This window comes from Rhinolophus sinicus, chromosome 14 (genome assembly GCF_057876585.1).
Source record: "Rhinolophus sinicus isolate RSI-liver-muscle chromosome 14, RSI-T2T, whole genome shotgun sequence".
NCBI classification, from domain to species: Eukaryota; Metazoa; Chordata; class Mammalia; order Chiroptera; family Rhinolophidae; genus Rhinolophus; species Rhinolophus sinicus.
This window is the reverse complement of record NC_142514.1, coordinates 12,563,745-12,586,681: the sequence shown is the minus strand read 5'-3', so window position 1 is coordinate 12,586,681 and position 22,937 is coordinate 12,563,745. Positions and strand designations below refer to the sequence as shown.

General features: G+C 52.3%; 1 protein-coding gene across 6 annotated transcripts; it reads left to right on the top strand.

The window, feature by feature from the left end:
- The first annotated feature begins 758 nt into the window (after nt 1–758).
- TAS1R2 (taste 1 receptor member 2) lies at nt 759–22,627 on the top strand. Of its 6 annotated transcripts, none has more exons than XM_088790252.1 (8): nt 759–3,710; nt 4,205–4,327; nt 8,659–8,959; nt 10,012–10,785; nt 15,094–15,303; nt 15,625–15,720; nt 19,794–19,917; nt 21,113–22,627. In XM_088790252.1, the coding sequence occupies exons 3-8, from the start codon at nt 8,666–8,668 to the stop codon at nt 22,039–22,041; spliced, it is 2,427 nt and encodes an 808-aa protein (XP_088646378.1). In that variant the 5' UTR covers nt 759–3,710; nt 4,205–4,327; nt 8,659–8,665; the 3' UTR covers nt 22,042–22,627. The 6 variants fall into 6 exon arrangements, with proteins under 6 accessions (XP_088646378.1, XP_088646377.1, XP_088646376.1 ...); XM_088790250.1 differs by lacking the exons at nt 759–3,710; nt 4,205–4,327 and adding exons at nt 5,435–6,421; nt 7,067–7,200; XM_088790251.1 differs by having other exon boundaries at nt 759–4,327.
- Nucleotides 22,628–22,937: the final 310 nt, after the last annotated feature.

Genomic DNA, 22,937 nt, shown 5'->3' with positions numbered 1-22,937 from the left:
GGATGAGATTAACACTTAAATCGGTGGACTTTGAGTAAATCAGATTGCCCTCCATAATGTGGGTGGGCCTCATCAAATCAGTTGAAGGCCTTCAAAGACTGACCTTCCCCGAACAAGAAGGAGGTCTGCCAGCAGACTGCCTTCGGACTCAACCACAGCTCTTCTTGGATCTCTGGCCTACCAGCCTACTGGCAGAATTAGACTCACCAAGCCCCCCAATCATGTGAGCCAGTTCCTTACAGTAAATCTCTCTGTCTGTCTCAGTGTGCATCCTATTGGAGAACCCTGAGAATACACGTGCCAAGGACTTTGCATGTTTCCCCACCCACAATAGCCTTACTAAGTAAGTGCTGCCATGCCCCCATTTTGCAGATGAAGCTGGGATACAGACAGGTGAAGGGACTTGCCAAGGGGATGTTATCGCTGGGACATAAACCCGGGTTTGTCTAAGTCCAAAACCCAGATCTCTCCTCCACCCAGATGTTCACACGTGGCACTGACTGTCTTGGAAAGACCCACTCAGCCTGCCAGTGACATGGAGGAAAGCAACTGTGGCCAGTGGCCAGTTAGCTTGAGCCCAGAGTCTGTGGGTCCAACTCACCTGGGCCAGCTGACTTGGAGGGGAAAGACATGTGTCCACCCACAGGTAACATAAAGGAACTGCTCCTGAGCCCCAAGGACACCCCCCCAGGGTCCATTGATCGGGGCTTTTGGTGTAGACGATCTCGGACCTGCAAAGCGCCCCCCCCCCCCCCCCCCCCGCTCACCCAGGGGCTACCACTGATTTGTGTAAGAGGGGGCTTGACTTAGGGATAAAGTGTAGCACGCAATGCTGAGGCTGGAGTTTACTGAAGGGGAGAGTGGCAACTGCATTTTATAGTCTGGGGATACATAAACCCTGTTAATGTTTTTGAGCAAATGGAGCAACTTGCTCAGGGTCACTGAGACAGTAACAGAGTTGGCCGATTACTGGCTAAGTGCTTCACCTACCTTGCCATTGCCTTGTCATTGACCTTAACCAGGTAGACTAGTTATTTCAACCCTCTGTGCCTTAGTCTTCTCATCTGTAAAATGGGAATGACAGAAGTTACCTTCGGACTACAGTGAGTATCCAAGGGTGTGACGTCTAAAGCATTGAGCACAATGCCTGGCACACAGCCTGCATTCTAGTCCTGGCGGCTCTTACTATTTACTACACTGGCCTCCAGACAGAGAGCAGAGAGGAATTGTGAGGATGAATGCATGGTGGGTGCCTTAATGAAAATGACGTGACTTCATGAAGAGGGTGAGTCTGCACGCTAATGTTTCCTCTGGACCCCCAGGAGCTCTGAGTTAACCTTGTGGCCAGGAGCTAGCACAGGTGGCCCCTCATTTCCTTAGAGTGCACACCCAACTGGCAGCCTGTGGGTTGGTGGTGGCAGGGACATCCGGCCTCAGTCAAATGGTTCATGCTCCCAGCCCAGACCTGTGGCTGGGCCCCTGGCCACAGCAGGGAAATGAAGAGGCTCCTTGGCCCACCACGGACACGGTGACCTACTGCGGTGACCATGCAAAGAGGCATTGGGCACCTGGGCAGGCACTGGGCCCGCAAGAGAGTGAGCAATGGTTTTGAGCCACCTGCCCTAGTTGAATGGAGGCAAAAGTGCCAGGTTAGGGGAGGATGGGAAAGTGACTCTGGTAGAGGAGCAGTTGGAAGTCAGGGAGCTGGTGGAGCAGGTAGTGAGGAGCGGGAGCTGTGAAACCCGTAGACCTGAGTTCAAACCCGACCCTCCTAGTAACCAGCTGGGTGCCCTTGGCTGGTCATTCCACCTCTGACCTCCATTCGTCCTCCCATAGAAATCACGTCGGCTCCTGAGCCTTGGTTTCTTCGTCTGTACAATGAGGCTGTGAATCCTTCATGGTGCTGAGCCGATGCAATGATGTTTGAAAGCATTGCAGAGGCTCCATAAAGGTTGCTTCCCTTCCCTCAGGCTTTAGTGACTATCATCCTTTGGGCTTTTATTGAGCTTGTGGTCATTTGGAACCTCCAGATCTTTTTCTGGTTGAGATACAGCCTGTTTGAGGCCACCGAGCCAATCTGGTGAGGACGCTTAAGTGGATCTCGGCTCAGGGGGGTGTCCGAGCCACAGCAGAGTTTCTCCCTTAGGCCTGAGTTGACCCCTAGATCCCCAGCGTCCAGGGGCCCCTCCACTTTTGACTTCTAACCTCTCACAGTTGTGACTGTTGAGCCTGGACCCCCTGAGAGCTGGCTCTCAGACCTCCCCAGTGACCCTCCTCTACAGTGTCTCGGAACCGAGCCGGCTGTCTCAGGCCCGTCTCCCAGGCCTTCCTTTGGGAGGCCCTGTTTGCCCACTCTAGCCCCATCCTAAGCCAGATTGGAACTAGGTTTCCAGCTGCCCAATTTTGTCCTGGAGGAGGAAGTACTGTAGGAAAAAGAGGGGAGGTGGGAGTGGGGAGCTGATGCAGCCGCCAGTCCTTGGGGTCATGCCCCTTTGGGGGCTCCCCCTGTGTTCCAGGGGATGGGGAGGAAGGAAGTTCAGGGCAGCCCCCTCCAGCCAGTCCCTTTCCGTGAGCATCCGCCTGAGCAGATGAAAGGCAAATGGGCAGCTTTTCCTGGGCCCCCATTTTCACGGCTGCCCCCACCCCTTGCACTTTGCATAAGCTTGTCATAGCTCTCTGTCACCTTGGCAACCAGCTCATACAGGTACGTGCGTGAGGACCTCAGGCCTTGGACTGGACCACGAGCTGTGTCCGGCCTGGACCACCCCAGGACACGTGCTATCTGTGCAGCCCTGAAGGAGAATCACAGTGACACAGTATTCTTGGAAATTTGTCCTCAGGGCAGTCGGCAACCCAGGGGCATCCAGTTGTGCCTCTTAGATGATGTCAAGGCCAGAGGGGACCATGGAGATTGCCCAGCCTGGGGCATCTCAGCCCAGGGTCTGCGAATTAGCCTTGTAGAACAAGCCTGGTGACACCCTGGATTTGGATGCTCAGCGGCATTTGTGGGTGTTGCGTTAGTGTCCAGGGCTTTCATCAAAATCTCAAAAGGATCCTTGCCCCTGAAATGTTCAGAAGCACTGGTCCATTTTACAGGTGGGGAGATTGAGGCCCAGAGAATGGAAGCAATCTGCGCAAGGGCAGCCTTCAGGTTGGGGCAAAGCTGGACCAGAAGCCAAGACTTACGACTCTCCGTCCAGTGCTCCTTCTTCAGAGAGATTGTCTGTCTACACTGACAGCCCACCCTAACAAGTTTTCTCTGTCAAAGGGGACCCCGTTATTCCTCATCAGAGCCCTTCGACCACCACCACTGCCATCAGCCCCCATTAGAATCTTGATCCCTTCAATCCATATACTTGCTCTGTGGCTTTGAATAAGTTACTGTCCCTCTCTGAGTCTCAGTCTCCTCATCTGCAAAACAGGGGAATAGTACCTCAAATGTGGTGAGAATAAAATGGGGAGACGAAGCAGGGCAAGTGTTGAGCGGAGTGATTATCATGCATTGAACCCTCAACACACATCAATAGTAAAAATAACCTTTGCTTGTTGTCACCATCCTCCTCCTGTGTCTTGTGGCACAGACCCTGCCTCCCCCACAGAGTTCTTGGCTGGCCACTGCCCTCCCTCCTCCTTACCCTGTCTCGGGGCCAGCACGGCGTGGGACATCACAGAGCTATCCTGACATACTTTAGGCTTGAGTGGAATCAAGGGTAAATCAACCTGCTTTTCATGCTGTTGAGTGAGTGCCCTTCTCCAGGCCTCAGTTTGCCTATCTGTATAACGGGTAGTTTTGTGGGTCTCTACAGGCCCCCTCCGCTCTGCCATGATATCCACATTGTGGGAGGCTCTGGGACCCCTGGTATCTTCTAGCAAATGCTGCCCACACGAGGGCCCTGATTTCTGTCTTGACTGTAAGCCATATCGCATAGACTGCGGCCCTGGCTATGTCCCTTGTACCACACCCAGTCTTGCCCATAATCGGCTCAGCCAGTGCCCACTGGATTAGTGGCCTTCTCAGCCATTCTGTTTTCCAGCCCCCTTCCCCCTGGGGTTGTTGCCACACCCATGGGGCTCAGGTTAATTTAGACGCTCTCTGTCTCTGCCACCCCCTTACCCCTAAGCTTTGTTTAAACCCTGACAGCTGGGAGTCCCCTAAACACCCTAGTTCCTCTCGATAACCAGCATCTTTATTCTCCCTCTTCAGAACTGACATGTGCAGTTGTTTTGCGAAACTGATCTTTCCCTGGCACCTTGGCCTTGAGATGGAACCGGCACTGGGGACGGCAGCACCCTCCCCCCCCGAGATGGCATAGCAATGACAATTCCTGTAAGCAGAACACACCAAAGTCAGGCAGCGTGGCGGGAAAGAGCTTGGGCAGCCTGGGTCTAAATTCCACCATCACCACCTATTAGATGTGTGACTTTTTGCAAATTGCTTAATCTCTCAACTTCAGTTTCCTCTTCTAGAAAGTGGGAGTCAAAATGGCTACTTTGCAGAGTCGTTGTGAGAATTAAGTGATATGATGCATATAAAGTGCTGGGTCTGGTGCCTGGCATATAACACGCCCTGGAAAACGTACTATTTTGTAATTATCCTCTCGACTCCCTAAGTTTCTAGCAGGGAAGGTGACTATGGTCTCAGAGGCTCCTAGAATGCCATCCAGAGACTCAGTTCCAAGGAAGCCCGTGTGCTTGTAGTTTGGGGCACATGACACAGGAGAGAGCCTTCCCTGCTCGAAAGTCAGGGGCAGGGGTGATGGGTGAGCTGGGGCCAGGCTGGCGAGGACTCACATTCCAAGGCCAGGAGCTCAGCCATGATCCTGCAGGCAACGGGGAGTCCCAGGAGGTGTTAGAGCGGAGGAGTGAGAGGCTCAGAGCTGAGCGTCAGGAATTTAAACTGTCAGCGTGAGGTGGACAGAGCGGTCCAGATAAGAGGTGAGGAGGGTCTGAGCTTGGGGTGTGGCAAAAGGCAGGATCTGGAGAGAACTCGTAGGATAGAGGGTGGATTAGTTGGGGCTTTTGACTGGCTGACACAGAGGGTGGATAAGGGCAGTCCAAAGAGGGCCTCCCGTTGTACAGATGAGGAAACCGAGGCCAGGAGAGGGGAGAGCCAGGCTTAGAACCCACACCTCCAAACACGCCATGCAGGGCTCTTCCTTTTGTTTCATGGATTGGGTCTTCCCCTTACCCCGCTGGTTTACCTTGGCCCAGAGAGGGGCCGAGACAGGCTCAAGATCACACAGCAAATTCTGTGTTTTTCCAGGCAGCCTCTCCCTGTCATTCTAAATGTGGAATGACTCTGCCCCAGGATAGGTCTTGGGTGAGGGAAGGAATGTTCCCTCTGGAGCTGCTTATGACACCCACAATGCTTTGGCTCTTTCAGCCGGGGACAGAGCCTGTGGTGTCCCTCCCGCCATCCCCCTTCCCCCCCACCCCTGTGACAATTCACATTACAAGAAGGGACAATTTCAAACTGGCAAATTCACCTTTCTCCAGGGTCTGCTCTGTTCCCTGAAGTTCTCTCATTTTATTTAATCCCCCCATGGATCCCATGAGGCTGGAATTACTCCTATATCAGTAGGGAAGGAAATGGGCTCAGAGAGGTTAAGTAACCTGCTCGTGCTCACACAGCAAACAGAGTTCATGTCTAGTCCAGGTCCGCTGGAGTCATGCTCCCTCAAGATCCCTCGAGTGTAGCCACACACCTCAGCAGGAACCTGTCGACAGTCTAAGGCTGTTAACGGGTGCCCAGGGACGATACAGATGGGAGTATCATTGCAGCTCAGAGCAGGTGCAGGCCCTGTGAACTGGGGGCAGGGAGGGTTTCTTGGAGGAGGCAGGCTCCAACTGGCCCTTGAAAGAGAGCATTGGGTTTCCAATGACCTTTCTGTACCTGGGGGCATCCTCCACCCACGAAGCAAGAGCAGCTGACAGGCCTGTGACAGACCTGGCTGGGCTGTACGTTAATATAGTGGGTGCCCTTAGGCTCCTGCTAGGCCTAAGGCTGGAAGGGACCTAAACAGCATTACATGGCCACCCTCCATCCAACTCCTTAGGGGTAGTCAGCTTTGACTTTAGAGATCTTCAACTTTCCTTTTTTTAAACTTTTATTTTTCAATTACAGTTGACTTCTTGAACTTTCCTTTTTGCCAAGACCCCTGCCCCGCAGTGCTGGTCCAAGGAGGGCCTCGCAAAGGGGGCTCACTGCAGAATTGCCCGATGGGTTTTTGGGCTGACGGTGGCAGCTGTCAGAGGCCATGAGGCCCCCTCCCCCACTCCCACCTCCCATTCTCTTTGCTGCTGCTTCACTGCTTTTATCGAACACAATAGCCTGCGGTTAATATGGCACGGAGATGACGAACCGTGCCCTAGAGTCTGGCTGTGTGATTGAATCCCAGCTCTGTGGGTCGTGCAGCCCAGGGTGAGTTTCTTCTCTGTGCTTCTGTTTCCTCATCTGTTACTAGCGGGGTTAGTAATAGTCCCAGTTATCATGAGCAATAAGCAAGGTGGAGAGTGACAAGCACCCAGCATGGTGGCTGTTTCTTGTTGACAATGGCACTACCGCTGTGGGCCAGATGCCATCATAATTACTGCATGCCAGGCTCTAAAGATTGGGCTCCATGTGCCACCCTACGCTGTCTACTGATATGAGTACCTATGTCCTTTACTCCCAGATGTTTACAAAGTCGGGGAGGGTGCAACCTGTCCTCAACAATAAGGCAGAAAGCTAGGGCCAAGTTAGCAGGACGTGCTCTCTCTACAGCCCAATGGGCTCTTCTGGACCATCTAGGCCCCACCGTGTCCTAAGAAGGGATTGTCCTCATTCCCGCCTTCCCCCCCCACCCCCCACCCAGAGTCCTCTAATCTCTCCACCTGTCCCAGGTCCTTTGCCCGCCCCACGCCCCACGGAGAGTGGCAGGACCATCACTATGTAAATGTCTGTGCAAATCCCCTGATGTCAAGTAGCCAGCACTCCGGTGAGGCAGAGCCACCTCCTGGGACCCTCCGCTTCCCAGCCATGGGACCCCAGGCCAGGGCGGTCTGCTCCCTGCTCTTCCTGCTGCAGGTCCTGGCTGAGCCGGCTGAGAACCCCGATTTCCACCTGGCGGGGGATTACCTCCTGGGTGGCCTCTTCACCCTCCATGCCAACATGAAGGGCATTGTTCACCTCAACTTCCTGCAGGTGCCCAAGTGCAAGGAGTGAGTCTCCCGTGGGGTCTGGAAGTGGCGGGAGGGGGGTGGGACCCAGGTTCTTCCTGTGGTTCTTGGGAGGCCAGGCCATGACCGGGAGCTCAGAACGCTCCTCCTCGTTCATTGCAAATGCCCAGCCTGGATCCCGCGCACTGGCCCCCAGGGAAACCCCACATAGTCTGTATTCCTGACATCTTTGATGGTTGTGTTGTGAAACACTGAGAACTGGGTTGTCCCAGTGTCCTGTCTCTTACTATAAAGAGTTTGCAACCTAAGACCATGTCTTAGAGACCATCAAAACTACCCCCACTCCCTCTGGCAACTGGGAGACTCCCAGTGAGTCCATGTCCACGCCCCGTCTAGAAACCAGATGGCAGGCATTTAGAAGGCAGAATGTGGTTCTTCTGTAGCAGGTTCTCAGACTGGACGGGAAGGTTTGCGCTTTCCCGGTGCTGTGGTGGGGAGGGCAGGGGTGCTTCCAAGACTGGAGGTGATTTTCTCTGCCTCCCTCACCCTGTGCGCCCCTTGGGTGGCATCATCACTCAGAGATTGGGTGGGCCATCTTCATGAAAGGATGAAGGCCAGATACTGGAATCAGCCTGGGATTATAAAATAGTGACCTCCTGCAGAGAAGGTAAAGGCTTTCTGGGAGAGAGAGGGAGAGAAGAAGAGTGCAAAAGATGCATAAGGGCTGCCTATAAGTGTGCCATTTGTATGATGCTGGGGAAGATGATATGCTGGCTTGAGAATGGTGCAGGTGATGTACTAAGCACGGTATTAGATGTTTTGACACCTGTGACAATGGCAGGGCGTCCAGTGAAGTGATGGTGATGATGGTGATGATGTTAATAAAGGCGATGGCAGTAATGCTGGTGACAATAAAAATGGTGGAGTATGGTGATGGTGGTGGTAGTGCTGATGGCGGTAGTAATGGTGGTGATGGTGATGGTGATAGTGGTGACGGTGGTGACGGTGGTGATGCTCACAGTGTTGGTTATGATGATGGTGATAATGATAGTGGTGGTGGTCATGGTATTGGTGGTGGTGGTCACAGACATGGTGATGGTGATGGCAGTGGCAATGATAATGGTAATAGGAATAGTAGATTATGATGGTGGCAGTGATGATAGTAATGATGGAGGTTATTGTGGGTAATGGTAGTCACGTTGGCGTACATTGCAGAGTGGTGACAGAATCCACAGGGATGGTGGTAGTGATGGCAATGGTAGTGATTAATGGTGGTCACAGAGATCATAGTGTCAGAGGTGGTCATAGGGACCATGGTGATCTTAGAGATGTGTTACAGTGACAATGATGTGGTAAAAATGCCAGAATCTTCTAGAGTGGCTCCTTCTTGGGCAATGCCTTGGCTTTCCTATGCCAGGTAGGGGGGGCAGGCTGACTCTCACCTCCCCACCCCTCCTCATTCTGGACCTGCTTCCCACCCCCCCATTGTGGCCCTTCCAGGTATGAAATGAAGGTGCTGGGCTACAACCTCATGCAGGCCATGCGCTTTGCGGTGGAGGAGATCAACAACCACAGCAGCCTGCTGCCTGGCGTGCTGCTGGGCTATGAGATGGTAGACAGCTGCTACGTCTCCAACAACGTCCAGCCTGTGCTCTACTTCCTGTCACAGGAGGACTATTTCCTGCCCATCCAGGAAGACTATAGCCACTATGTGCCACGCGTGGTGGCCATCATTGGCCCTGATAACTCCGAGTCCACCATCACTGTGGCCCACTTCCTCTCCCTCTTTCTCCTTCCACAGGTGAGGCCCCTGGGACCCTGGAGAAGTGGCTGGGGAGGGGGGCCGAGGTGTGATTGTCCAGAGGGCTTGCTTCCCCCCACCAGTCATGGTGGGGGGATAGAGGTGGGAGCCGAAGCAGGAGCAGGACGTCACCCCAATCCTGGGAAGGCAACTGGGCCTATTGGTTGAGAACTCAGGCTTTGGGGGCAGACAGACTTGGGTGTGCATCTTGGCTGTGAGTCTTGGCCATTGTGAGGCCTTGAGCAAATCTCTTAACTCTTCTGAGCCTCAGTTTCCCCAACTGTAAAGTAAGATGATAAGAGTTCTATCCCAGGACTGTCTGAAGATAAAAGTGTTTAACCTATGCAAGTTTCTAGCACAAAGTAGGTAGTCAATAATGTTACTGTTGTTATGTAAAGCATCTTGCATAATATAACTCAGAAAGTGCTCAGTATTATCCTGTATAGTTGCCTAGCACAGGGCCTGCCACATAGTAGGTCCTCAAAAAAGTGCTATTAGTACTACTACTGTCATCATCACTATTATCCTCATCATGATTTAAAGTGCCTAGTCCAGAACTGGCATAAAATATCTATTCACTAAAGAATAGCTAGCACTGGACTTGGCACACAGTGGGTATTTACAAATTCTGTCATTTTTGCTGTTGTTTTTATCAGGTAAAGCATCTAGCACAGGCTCTGACATAGTAGGTGCTCAGTAAATGTTACTATTCTTATGGGAAACATCCAGTCTGATCTCATTCTCTCATTCATTTAACAAATATTTATTGAGCACCCACTATACCAGGTACTGTTGTAGACGCTGAGGGTTCTGCTGGGAACAAAAGAAAACAGAAATCACCCCCCTCAGAGAGCTTATCTTCTAGTGGGGAGAGACAGACAATAAACGTAAATAATAGGTGACTTAGGGTGTTAGAAAGTCAGAAGAGCAATGGATAAAAGAAAAAGTCGAGCAGGGGGCATGTAGCAAACAGGCAGAATGGGTAGACGGGGATTATGGTTTTAAAGGGTGGTCAGGTGGGTCTCATGCCGGTGGCCCCTCCCTTCCGGTAGATCACCTACAGCGCCATCAGCGACGAGCTGCGCGACAAGCTGCGCTTCCCAGCCGTGCTGCGCACAGTGCCGGGCGCCGATCACCACATAGAGGCCATGGTGCAGTTACTGCGGCACTTCCACTGGAACTGGATCATCGTGCTGGTGAGCAGTGACGACTATGGCCGTGACAACAGCCAGCTGCTCAGCAAGCGTCTGGCCGGCAGCGACATCTGCATCGCTTTCCAGGAGGCGCTGCCCACGCCGCAGCCCGGCCAAGTGGTGACGCCTCAGGAGCGCAGGCGCCTGAAGGTCATCGTGGACAAGCTGCAGCAGAGCTCGGCAAGGGTCGTGGTCGTGTTCTCGCCGGACCTGGCCCTGCACAACTTCTTCCGCGAGGTGCTGCGCCAGAACTTCAGCGGTGTCGTGTGGCTCGCCTCTGAGTCCTGGGCCGTCAACCCGGACCTGCACAACCTCACTGAGCTGCGCCACACGGGCACCTTCCTGGGTATCACCCCCCATAGCGTGCGCATCCCGGGCTTCAGCGAGTTCCGTGTGCGCCGCGCCCAGGCCAGGCCACCTGCGTCCAACAGAACCAGCCTGGGGGCCACCTGCAACCAGGAGTGTGACACCTGCTTGGACACCATCATGTCCTTCAATACCATCCTCACGCTCTCCGGCGAGCGCGGGGTCTACAACGTGTACTCGGCTGTCTACGCCGTCGCACATGCGCTGCACAGCCTCCTGGGCTGCAGCCAGACCAACTGCCCCAAGAAAGTGGTCTATCCCTGGCGGGTGAGGAAAGCCAGTGCTCCATGGTGCAGGTGCAGCGTCTGTGGTTGCCATGGAGTCCACAGGCCCACCCACCCCATCTGCTTTGCTGTAGCCTCCCCATCCCTTGGTGGATTCTGGGCCAATCCGTGGGAGAGGCCATGGGATATGCCTTGCCTCCAGACACATAGAGCCAGAAGTCTTTCATGGCGCCAAAACAAATGCCCTTTTTCATTAATTTAATCTCTACCACCCAAGATAGTCTATCCTTGGAGGTTCAGAAGAAATTCCCTCAAAGGAAGCCCCAGTGCCCCCTGCAGTCTCTCCAGGATCCTGGGCCTGGGGAATGGGCTTGTGGACTCCCATCAGCTCTCCAGGCCCTGTTTCAGGTTTTGATATCATTGTCCCACTTCTGTGTCACTTCGATTCAGACCTGGAATTTAAGTCTGTGTCTTCTGATATACACACACACCTCTACCAGGAAGCCCTCAGGGTAGAGAATGTCCACCAAGGACCAGAGGAGTAGAAGGGACTCACAGCAGAGTTGTGCACTTGATTCTTTGCTATCAGGTATCTCTGTGCTGAGACTGTTCCTTGGCTTTTCATAATTTGGGGCTCAGCTAATCCCTCAACGCTCAGTCTCTGTCTCCTCTTTATTGTCCTCATCCTCCTTTTCTCTAGGCCCCCACCCCCAAATATCTGGTCACTTCCTTAGCAGAGCAATTTAGTTAGCTCTTTAAAAAATACCCCCTTCTCTCTTATTCTGTTTATTTGTACCTCTCTACCCCATAATCTCAGAGCCTACACTTGCAACACTAAGTGTTTATTTATTTTTTTAATGCAGTTATTCTTTACAAGGAATTCTGGTGCCAGCTGGTAAAAGTCTCTGTTTTACTGTATGTCCTGTTACATTATTTACATACATAATTATTACGGGTGCTTTATTGTTTTTTGAGCACCTACTACATAGGCATCGAGTGCCTAGTTCATGGCCATCCTACGAGGTTGATACTCTACAGACAGGAAAACTGAGGATGGGGGGTGAAAGTGATTCACCCATGACTGCTTAGGGGTAAGCAGCAGACTGAGACTCTGAACCCAGATCTGCCCCATTCCACGGGGGTCGTCCCACTTCTCCCTCCGGTTGTTCTCCCAGCCATGATTTGCAGCGGCTGTGATGAAGGACCAGTTGACTTGCTTTCCTCTCCTAATAGTGGAGACTAAAGAGGCTGACCATAGCAACCAGGCTATCCAATCCCATTTACTGAGCACCTACTACGTGCCAGGCCCTGGCTGGGCACCGTGGGGGAACCAGACCCGCACCCTAGAAGGAGGTGAGCATTTGTCTCTGTAAAGTGCAGCAGGAAGTCAGAGTTTCAGCTGGGGGGGGGGCAGGGAAGGTAGGATTTAAATAGAGGGGTAGGGCAGCCACTGGATATTCCAGGAGGAGAGTGGAAGAGTGGTGGCTTGGTCATGTGGACAGGCCAGTGTGGCTGAAAAGTGGGGGCAAGGGGAGCTGCAGGTGATTGTTGGAGGGCATCCAGTGCCAGATGAAGGCACTGAGGCTTGTCCTGGACGCAGTCGGAGCCCACCGAGAGTTCCAAGCTGAGCGCCAAGATGATGTTTTCGAGACAATCCAACCAGCCAATTTGGGGTTGAGCTGGAAGGGTGATAGAGACAGGAGGCAGGGGCCCCAGCACATCCTGTATGGGCTCACCCAGGGTCCACTGGCATAAACAGTGTCGTTGTATGAATGAGGCAACGATGCCGTTTTGTGCAGACAAATTACACTAGCATGTTCTTTGCTTTGGGTGGACACAACCCTGTAGCAGACACATGACCGATGAGCTGGGTGAGCTGGGCTCTAGCCGTCCCTCCCCATTGTCCTAATGACCCACTTGTGCAGGGCACGTCGTGCAAAAGCAAATGTGGTATCCTTACATGCCCCCACCCCACCAATGCTAGGTCATGCCACACCACCCTTGTTTATTTTTGTCATAACATTTATCCCAAGTTGTTATTATTGTCTTTATTTACTTTCTTGTTGATTGGCTAGTATCTATCCAACCCCCCAAATACAAGCATGAGACAGTACCTTTTAGTCCCAGTCAGGGTTGTGCCTCAAGGGTCTAGCTCAGAGTTGCTCTCCTTGGATATTTATCGAATGAATGAATGAGCTATTCCTATGTGCCCAGTACTGTGCTAACCCCCTTTATGTGAATTACAATTTCTCCCCCAACACCCCATGAGTAGTCACTGTTACTCTATAGTGGCGCTCCCATATCAGATGAAAGGGAGGTTCACAGAAGTGACAGTCACCAGCTAGGGATTGGCCAGGGGGTGATGATGACATAGGGCAGGGCAGTGGGATGGAGAGGAGGGCACTCCTAGAAGAGGCAAAGAGGAGGAAGAGGCCTGGAGGATGATGAGGAGACTTAGAGATGGAGGCTGGAGGGTGTGCTGCCATATTGATGGCAATGGCTGGGGGTGCGATCAGGGGGAGGCTGGGTAAATCCAGGCAGGCCAACGTGAGGGGTTTTTTCCTTGGCTGTCCACGGGAAAATGGTCAGCAGGTTATTGAGTCATAGAGTGTCAGAGTGTGAAGTCTTTTCAGAATCTTCTCATCTAATCCCTTCATTTTACAGATGGGGGGAGATACGCCCTTGGGGTCCTAGCAGGGACCATTCAGTTGGCCAGGACCACAGCCTGGTCAATTGCCACCTGCCCATCGTCCTCATAGGCTTCTCTCTGCCTGTCCGCCCTTCAGGCATCTCAGGTATGGCCTATCTGTTCATCTGTAAGGAGGCAGGTGGTGATGAACTGAGCAGAGCTTTGGAGCTAGACACATGTGGGTTTGAACCCCAGCTCTGCCACCACTAGCTGTGCAACCTTGGGCGCATTCAATATCTCTGAGCCTCTGTTTCCTCATCTGTTGAATAGAAGGAATAACAGGTACACTGCCGGGTTATTGCGAGGATTAACAATACTGTATGCACATTACCTGGTGCAGAGTGGAATCTAGTGTCCTCCTCCTCATTCACTTCTGACACCAATGTCTGACATCTTAGGAGAGAGGGTGGGATTGGGGCAGAGCCACCGCTGGGGGAGGGGATGGGGCTAGGGGAGGAGCCCCACATGCCCAGGCTCCTGCCAATAAGAGCCCAGGCCCCGCCCACTGAGGAGATTTGTGGGACAAAATGCTTTCTGACCCCATACCTTGGACCTCTGGAATCCCAGGTGACTCAGCCTAGCTTGGCCAGGTCACTGCAGGGGTGTGACATGGACACCAGCACCAGGCTCGCTAGGAGCCTCTGCCATCCTGATCCCCATCCTCAGGTCGGCACCAGGTTGGAGCTGCCCTCCTCTCAGCTCCCAGGACCATTGTCCTCAGGCCCAGCAAGCTGTGCAAGTTCCAGCGGCTTCCAGAGCCAGGACCTCCCTCCCAGGCAGGCCAGGGAGAGAGCCAGGGACCAACTCCATAGGCTATCTGTCTGTATGTCAGTCCCTGGGGGGCGGGGAGCTCTGGGCCTCCAAGATGTAGTCAGGTAGACTCTCCCATTTATGGAGGGAAAATGTAGGAGTCAGACTAATGGGATAGCTAAGCTGGAAGCCCTTTGGGGATCAGCCCAGAGAGATTCAGTGACTTGCTCAAAGTTACACAGCAAATTGAGGATGGAGCTAGGATGGAATTCAAGCCAAAGGATTCCAGGTCCCAAGCATGTTCTAGTCTGTTGCACTGTCTGCATCCTGAGAGTGATGGGGATGGAGTGGGGGAGACTGGAGAGAGAGTTGATTCTAAAGTTGGGGAAGTAGGAGGACCTGGGAGGCAGGGGAGATGCCAGCTGACCCTTGCAGGTGAGAGACGGAATGGACTTTGGACCCAGGTCCTGGGTCCCAGAGGGATGGCCCTGGGGACTTCCAGGGAAAAGGAATAATATCAACTCCTCAGTAGAAGGTGAGCACTTACTGTTTGTTTTTCAGGTACTGTTTTAAGCCCCTAATCCAGATTAACTCATTTATTGCTTTAGAGTCCAGAAGATAGGGGATTTTTTTTTTTTTTTTTTTTTTTTTGCTCGTGTTTTGCAGAAGAAGAAACAGGTTCAGAGAGGTCAAGCGACAGGTCATTGTAGGTGGCACAGCTGATGCCTAAACCCAGAGGTGTCTGACTGCAGAGCCTGAGCTCTCAGCCACTGCCAAACCACCACATTTACAAAGACCTATTGCCCCCATTTCACAGATGTGGAAATCAAGGCAAGTGGGATGGTAGATTTCTCCCCCGTCTGGCCCAACCTCTAATGCCAGCTCCACGTCCCTGTTCTCCGGCCCCTCTAGCTACTTCAGGAGATCAAGAAGGTCAACTTCACCCTCCTGGGCCACCACATCTACTTCAACCAGCAAGGGGACCTGCCCATGCCCCTGGAGGTCGTCCAGTGGCAGTGGATCCTGAACCAGAACCCGTTCCCGAGCGTCGCCTTCTACTGCCCCACACAGCGGCAGCTGAAGAACATCCGCAGAGTTTCCTGGCACACCCCCAACGACACGGTCAGCTCTCGGAGGGGCTGGGGGGGAGGGGCTCCTGCTGGGGTAGCCAGGGACGTTTACATCAAGGAGAACACCTGAAATTCATTCCCGATGGCTGGTGGGGTGTCTGTTGTCGATGTCTCGTCTGGGGGCGCGTCCTTCCACCACCAACTGAGAACTGGAAGTTCAGGGCTTTCTGGCTGCTCAGGACCCTGGGGACCAGGGGCTTTTCACTGGCCTCTGCAAAGTCAACATTTACTGGGCACGTGTGCACTAAGGGTTTCAGTTCCCATGTCAGCCCTAGGAAGTCGATGCTACTATTCTCCCTGTTTTGTGGATTAGGAAACTGAAGGCACAGAGAGGTTGCGTGACTTGCCTAAGGCCACACAACATGCCCCCCGTGAGGCTCCATCCTGTCAACGAATACTCCTGTTTTTGGTACGGTCGGTAGGCCTTCCACTGTCTCTGATACCTGTGCATCTAAAGCTCCTCTTTAGAAAATTAAACTGTCAGAATTCTGCTGGTGTGGGAAGGGGTAGAGACCCCGCCTAGTGGGATGGGAAGGGGACCTAAAAGCCTCTCAGAGACCCCTCATCACCCCCCGTCCTGCCCGACACTTTATCCCCAGTTCCAGAGGCACCTGGCGCTCCTGGTTCCTGAGCTTCTTGGGGATTTTTATGGAGTCAGTTAGGTTGATGTCTATTCGTTTGCTACAGCTGCTGTAACAAAGTACCACAAACTGGGGGCTTAGACAACAGAAACGTATTGCCTCACCGTTCTGGAGGCTACAAGTCCAAGACCAGGATGGTGGCAGGGTTGGTCCCCTGGGAGGGCTGGGAGGGAGACTCTACTCCAGGCCTCTCCCAGCGCCTGTGGTTTGCTGGCCACTGTTGGCTTTATGTGGCGTCTGCTAACTGTCCCTGGTCTCTGCCTTTGCCACATGGTGCCCTCCCTGTCCGTGTGTCTGTCTCCGTATCTCCGCCTTTTGTAAAGACAGCAGTCGTCTTGGAGTGGGGCCCACCCTGCTCCAGTACGACTTCTAAACTGTTACATCTGCAAGGGTCCTATTTCCAAATAAGGTCACTTTTCTAGGTACTGGGGGTTAGGACTTCACCACAGGAATTTTGAGGGGACACAATTCAACAAGTAACAGTGTTGCAGCCTTAGGTTTCCCTCAGGAAGCAGAGCCTGAGACAAGGGTTCCTGGGCCATTGGTTTATCCCAGGATACGATCCAGGGGAACAGGAGAGGGAGACGGGGGACACTTTAGCAGGGAAAGAGGGACAGTCAGCCCAAGGGAATGGTCTCGAGCTGGACACCGCTGTGAGCAGCTGAAGCTCAGTCCTGCCAGGACCTCCTAAGGAGCCACGTTAGAATCGTCCTCCAAGGGAGGGGAGAGGTTGACATTGATCCGTTGGCTCTGTCCCCTCCCCACCCCCAGTGGTCATGGGTCGCTCTGTGGGGTAACTCCCTTGAACTTCCAGGTCACACTTTTGTGAGTGCCCAGCAGCTTCCCGTAGGCACCTTACATTGCAGCCCCAAGGCAGGGAGCCAAAGAGAGCTGCAAAGCCCCCAAGGGCAGGTGCCGACAGGTGACACCTGAGTGAAATGGGTTGCTGCTGCGATGGCAGACATGAAAGGTGGGCCGAGAAAATAGGAAGGAGGCCACCGAGATGTCCACTCCTCGCTCCACACACTGTGTCTGTGCCCCTCCCTGAGCCTGGTGAGCTGGAGTTTTGGGGGCAGCAGCCAACACAGTCTCAGCACAAAGAGAGCTGAGTGGACCCAGCCCCAGGCTCTGTTGCTGCAGCTGGGCCCAGGAGCTGAGATTCACCATCCCTCCCTCCCACCATCCATTCTGGATTCCTTTATCCTCAGCCATGTGGCTGCTCGAGGTCACTCGGCTGGTGGGGTGATGCAGACATTCATCTCCAAGCGTCTGAGCCTGTAGTCACCTTGTCCTTGCTGGCCTGTGGTTGTGCGTTTGCTCCGTAATCACTGGGCCAGAAGCACCAACAGCCACCTTGGTGAGTCTGCTGGATTCCAGATCTACTCCTTCCTCCCCCCTTGTTGGCACTGATCCCAGCTCCTCATGCTCATCCAAGTCAGTCCCCTCCTTTCACTGGCATGTGGCCCCCTAAGTGACCAGGTGGTCGACACACAGCCCAGTTGTGTCTGCTGGTGGCAGTATTCCCCCTTTGGAGACCAGAGTCTCTTTGTAACAGTCTAAGGCTGTGGGGTGAGAAGCAGCAGTTCTACAACGGATGGGCTCCTGAGAATAATGGACAGCAAGTTCTGTCCAATCCTTCCACCCCGTGGGAGCTGGACCCAGGGACTCTAGTTGCTGGGGCCACAGCACTACATACCAGCCTTTCATTCAATGCTTATACCTCATCCTCAAGGGCAGTGCCCCCAAGCTCAGGGAGTTGTACCCACATCGGTACCTTAGCTGAACCTTTATGTGTCATCCCATCATTTTATTAGGCTGGATACTTCTGGGTGGTGTGGTATATATTGGGATCAGCGGAGGTATCTCCTTTCACTGGCATGTGGCCCCCTAAGTGACCAGGTGGTCGACACACAGAGTCCAGTTGTATCTGCTGGTGGCAGTATTCCCCCTTTGGAGACCAGAGTCTCTTTGTAACAGACTCTCTTCAACATAAATTGGGCCCCTTGTCTGAATTGATATAAGAAGGGACCCCACGTCACTATGTCATCCAGTCTGTGAGTCCTTGGATAGTGACACTCACTGCACTGCAGTCAGGGAAGGCAAATTCTTATGAAGACGTATCAGTGCTCCCTCCAGGGAAGAAAGGACGTGATGTGATAGATCTGCTGGCCGTGGGCTGGCTGTGTTCTGGCGGATGGAACCAAATCAAAGGCTCAGCGTGGTCTCTGTTGCTGGAAGGTTCAGCAGTGACAGCAGCCAGGTCTACCCTGCGGGAGGAAGCCCAAGCTGTTCTTCTTTAAATGTCTGGTAGAATCCATTGGTGAAGGCATCAGGTCCAGGGCTTTTCTTTGATGGGAGATTTACTGATTCAATCTCCTTACTAGTTAGAGGTCCATTCAGATTTTCCATTTCTTTGTGATTTAGTCTTGGTAGGTTTTGTGTTTCTAGGAATTTTTCCATTTCATCGAAGTTATTCAACGTCCCATGTGAACTTGAGAAGGATGTGTATTCTGTTGTTGGATAGTGTTCTGTATATGTCTATTAGATCTGATTGTGTTGTTCAAGTCCTCTGTTTCCTTATTTATTTTCTGTCTGGTTGTTCTATCCATTATTGAGAGGGGGTATTAAAATCCCTCAGTATAATTGTGGAATATTATATTTGAATCGTCTATTTCTCCTTTCAGTTTCTAATGGGTTTTGCATCAAGTATTATATTTTGGGGCTCTGTTGTTAGGTGTATATATGTTTGTAACGAGTATATCTTCTTGCTGGATTGACCCTTTTATCATAAAATGTTCTTCTTTTTCTCTAGTAACCATTTTGGCTGGTAATTTACCCCTCTGGCTTCCTTTGAGATTTTATCTTTGGCTTTTCCCCCCCATTTTGAATATGATGTGCCTAGGTGTAGATTTTGGGGGAACTTAACCTGCTTGGTGTCCTCCCAGCTTCCTGGATCTGTGGGTTGGTGTCTGCCATTAATTGTAGAAAACTCTCAGCCAAAATTCCTTCAGCTATTTCTTCTGTTCCTTACTATTTTTCTTCTCTTCTGGGTATTCCCATTATGCGTGTGTTGTACCTTTTGTAATTGTTTATAGTTCTTGGATATTCTGTTCTTTTTTGCACTCTTTTTTTTTCTCTTTGATTTTCAGTTTTGGGTGTTTCTAATGAGATATCTTCAAGCTCACTGATTCTTTACTTGTCTATGTCCAGTATACTGATGAGCTCATCAGAGGCATTCTTCACTTCTGTTACCAAAGTTGTTTGTTTTTTAAATCCCTAGCATTTCCTTTCGATCATTTCTAAGAGTTTACATTTCCCTGCTTATATTACCCATCTGTTCTTACACATTGCCCTTCTTTTCAATTAGAGCCTTCCCTTCAGGGCAGGTCTTTGTTTAGGGCAATAGAAGACTCTGGGTGTATTTAACAATGGTTGCTTTTTATGCTCCCCCTGCTGGAAGCATGAGGGGATTTTTTTTCCAGCCTTTACCCTAAAACCCTGGGGGGTGGGGCTCCTGAAGGTTAAGGCTGTGCCCCCAGGAGCCTATCTCTCGTGCAGGTTCAAGCTCAGTCTCCAGCAGCTGCTCAGTGACAGCAACCGCAGAAAGTGTCTGTCTCAATAGATGGGTGCTGTTACCTGAAGAAAGTGGGTTAGGTCTTGAGCAGGCGAAAGTAAAAGGGTCCCTATAAAGGTCCAGTTCTAATGGCAAACCTAGCACCTCTCCCCCTCTCCGTCAGGGGCAGGCTTTCCTTCCCCAAGCATATTGCTAGTTGGGGAGAGGAAGGGGGTCCCCAAAGTGTGGGGAAAGAGGGCTCAGGGACTCATGTCCTCTTTCCTCCAGATCCCTGTGTCCACGTGTTCCAAAGACTGTCAGCCTGGGCAAAAGAAGAAGGCCATGGGCATTCACCCCTGCTGCTTTGAGTGTCTTGACTGCCTGCCTGGCACCTTCCTCAATGCAACTGCAGGTACGACTCGCAGGCACGCACCCCTGCCCTACCCTTGCCCTGCCCCAGGGATCTCCAGGACCCTTTCCCTTTGGCACGATTTCCCTGAGTGTCCAAAGGCCAGGGACCATGTTTGATTCCACTTGTGTCTCCCCAATATCTGATGTAGAGAAAAATCTTCAACGCGGGTTGGTTTAGGGAGGGCGGGAGAAGGAACAGCACTCAACCAGGCGGGGCTGTAACTAATCCCCATCCACACACACATAGCCCATGGCCCAGGGGTGTCAGGCCAGGGAAAGGCCACTGGATGATGAATGAATGAATGAATGAATGAATGAATGAATGAATGAATGAGTGGCTCTGACAATAGGAGGAACATTTCTGTCAAACAAGGACAGTATCTGACAGTATCTCTCTGGTCTCCCAAGTGCCTAGGGTAGTTCAGAGCATATAATTATTGCTCAGTGAATATATCTTGAAGGGCTTTTCTGATTAGAAGAATAAACATCCATTCCTATAGAACATAAACTCCAGGAAAGGGGGAACAATTGCATCTCTCTGTCCCCATTAGCGTTTACACAGTTCAGAGTCGGGGCTCAAATTATTTTTTCATTACTTCACTGATTAGTAAGTTAAGTAGATGCATACATCTACCAATCCAAATCCGTACTACATGCCCAGCAGAGCACAGGGCGCAGAGTAGATGCTCAATAAAAGTTTGTCAAATGATTTCGCTGGCCTTCCTCTCCCAACTGGTCCGTAGCCTGAAGACAAAGAGCTGGGTTTCATCCTTCTCTGTGGCCTCCCAACTCAGGTGCCTATGGCAGGGGATGGTGCTCAAAACAAATATTTGTGGAATGAATTCTTTGAATACGTGGTTGAATGTCTCTCCCACCAGAGAGTGAGGTCTTGGAAGGAAGGAATTATAGATGTTGGGCTCTGAGTCCAGGAGACCTCGGTTCAGATCCTGCCTCTGTAACTTACTGGCTTTGTGACCTTACCTGGCTGAGCCTCAGTTTCCTTTTCTGGGAAATGGGTTGCTGGGAGGATTCGATGAGCCCGTGGGTGTAAGGGACTCAGTGAGTATGGGCTATGACTGCAGGGCTGCCCATAGCTCTCTCTCTCCACCCCTGGGGCCTGGCTCAGTGCAGGCCCAGAGGAGGTAGTTGCTGGGAGGGTGGTTTTGACTGATGAGAGGTGCTATGGGCTCTTGCAGATGAATTTGACTGCCAGCCCTGCCCAAATAACGAGTGGTCTCACAGAAAAGATACCTCCTGCTTTAAGCGGCGACTGGCCTTCCTTGAATGGCACAAGGTTCCCACCATCATTGTGGCCATCCTGGGCGCCCTGGGCTTCCTCAGCACGCTGGCCATCCTCGTCATCTTCTGGAGACACTTCCAGACACCCATGGTTCGTTCGGCAGGGGGTCCCATGTGCTTCCTGATGCTGACGCCACTACTGGTGGCGTACATGTTGCTCCCCGTGTACATAGGGCCACCCACGGTCTCCACATGCCTCTGCCGCCAGACCTTCTTCACCTTCTGCTTCACCATCTGCATCGCCTGTATCACCGTGCGCTCTTTCCAGATCGTTTGCGTCTTTAAGCTGGCCCGCCGCTTCCCACGCGCCTACGCCTACTGGGTCCGCTACCACGGGCCCTACGTGTTTGTGGCATTCATGACGGCACTCAAGGTGGGCATTGTGGCAGGCAGCCTGCTGGTCACAAGCGCCAGCCCCACTGCCCACGCTGACCCCAATGACCCCAAGACCATGATCCTCTCCTGCAACCCCAACTATCACAAGGGCATCCTGTTGAACACCTGCCTGGACCTGCTCCTGTCTGTGGTGGGTTTCAGCTTCGCCTACACGGGCAAGGGGCTGCCCACCAACTACAACGAGGCCAAGTTCATCACCTTCTGCATGACCTTCTACTTCACCTCCTCCATCGCCCTCTGCACCTTCATGACCGTCTATGAGGGGGTGCTGGTCACCATCGTGGACCTCTTGGTGATTGTGCTCAATCTCCTGGGCATCAGCCTGGGCTACTTTGGGCCCAAGTGCTACATGATTCTCTTCTACCCGGAGCGGAACACGCCAGCCTACTTTAACAGCGTGATCCAGGGCTACACGATGGGGAGGGACTAGCGCTGCCCACTGGGACGCTCGGCGTTGGGAGACAGGCAAGGCGCTTGCTTGTTCAGCGCCAGAAGGGTGAGGGAAGCCATCCCTGACGACTACCACCTCGTCTCTGTCTCTGCTGTGGCATCCCTCTGGGGTTCTCTGCATCCTGGCCCTTTTTATCCACCTAGTGGTGGATGCCTAAAAATATTCACACTTTGTTCCTCTCCCTGGAGCTGTTCAGCTTGCCAGGCACTGCCACCCCATTCTAGAAAAAAACCAAAGAAAAAAACCAAAAAACACCACCCAAGGTGATCTATTGGGCTCCAAAAGCGGGAGTATGATTTAGCAGGCTACATCGCCATCTGGTGGTCACAGAAGTATCTGCAGGTTCTGGCTCATTCCCTTCACTAGTGCTCATGGCTGGGCTGGGGTTGGCATGGGAAGATGTGAGCTCACCTACTGCCATCTGGCATCATTCACAAGCTATCCACCTGTTTGCATCTCATCTCCAAGATTCCCCCAGAGCTCGGACCTACGCTTCTGTATTATCTCTGAGTAATGGGTGGCACAGTGGGCACTTCTTAAATGCTCAGAATAAACCTTCCTCGGGTGAAATAAATGAGTTTCCTTGTTGTCTCCAGAGGTCCTCTGAGAAAGAACATGTGGAATCAGAGACCTTAGTTTGGATCCCAGCATTGCCACTTCCGAGCTGTGTATCTTGGGCCAATAATTTACTGCCCCTGAGCCCACACTTCCCCATCTCTAAAATGGGAACAGCTGCTTCACAAGGACATTTAAGGGTCAGAGATAATGCGTGTAAAGTGCACATAGTAGGTACTCAGTAAGTGCCAACCATTGCAAATCCACATGACCCTGGAACCATCAGGAACAAAACAAGCTTGTGTTTCCTTTTTATTACA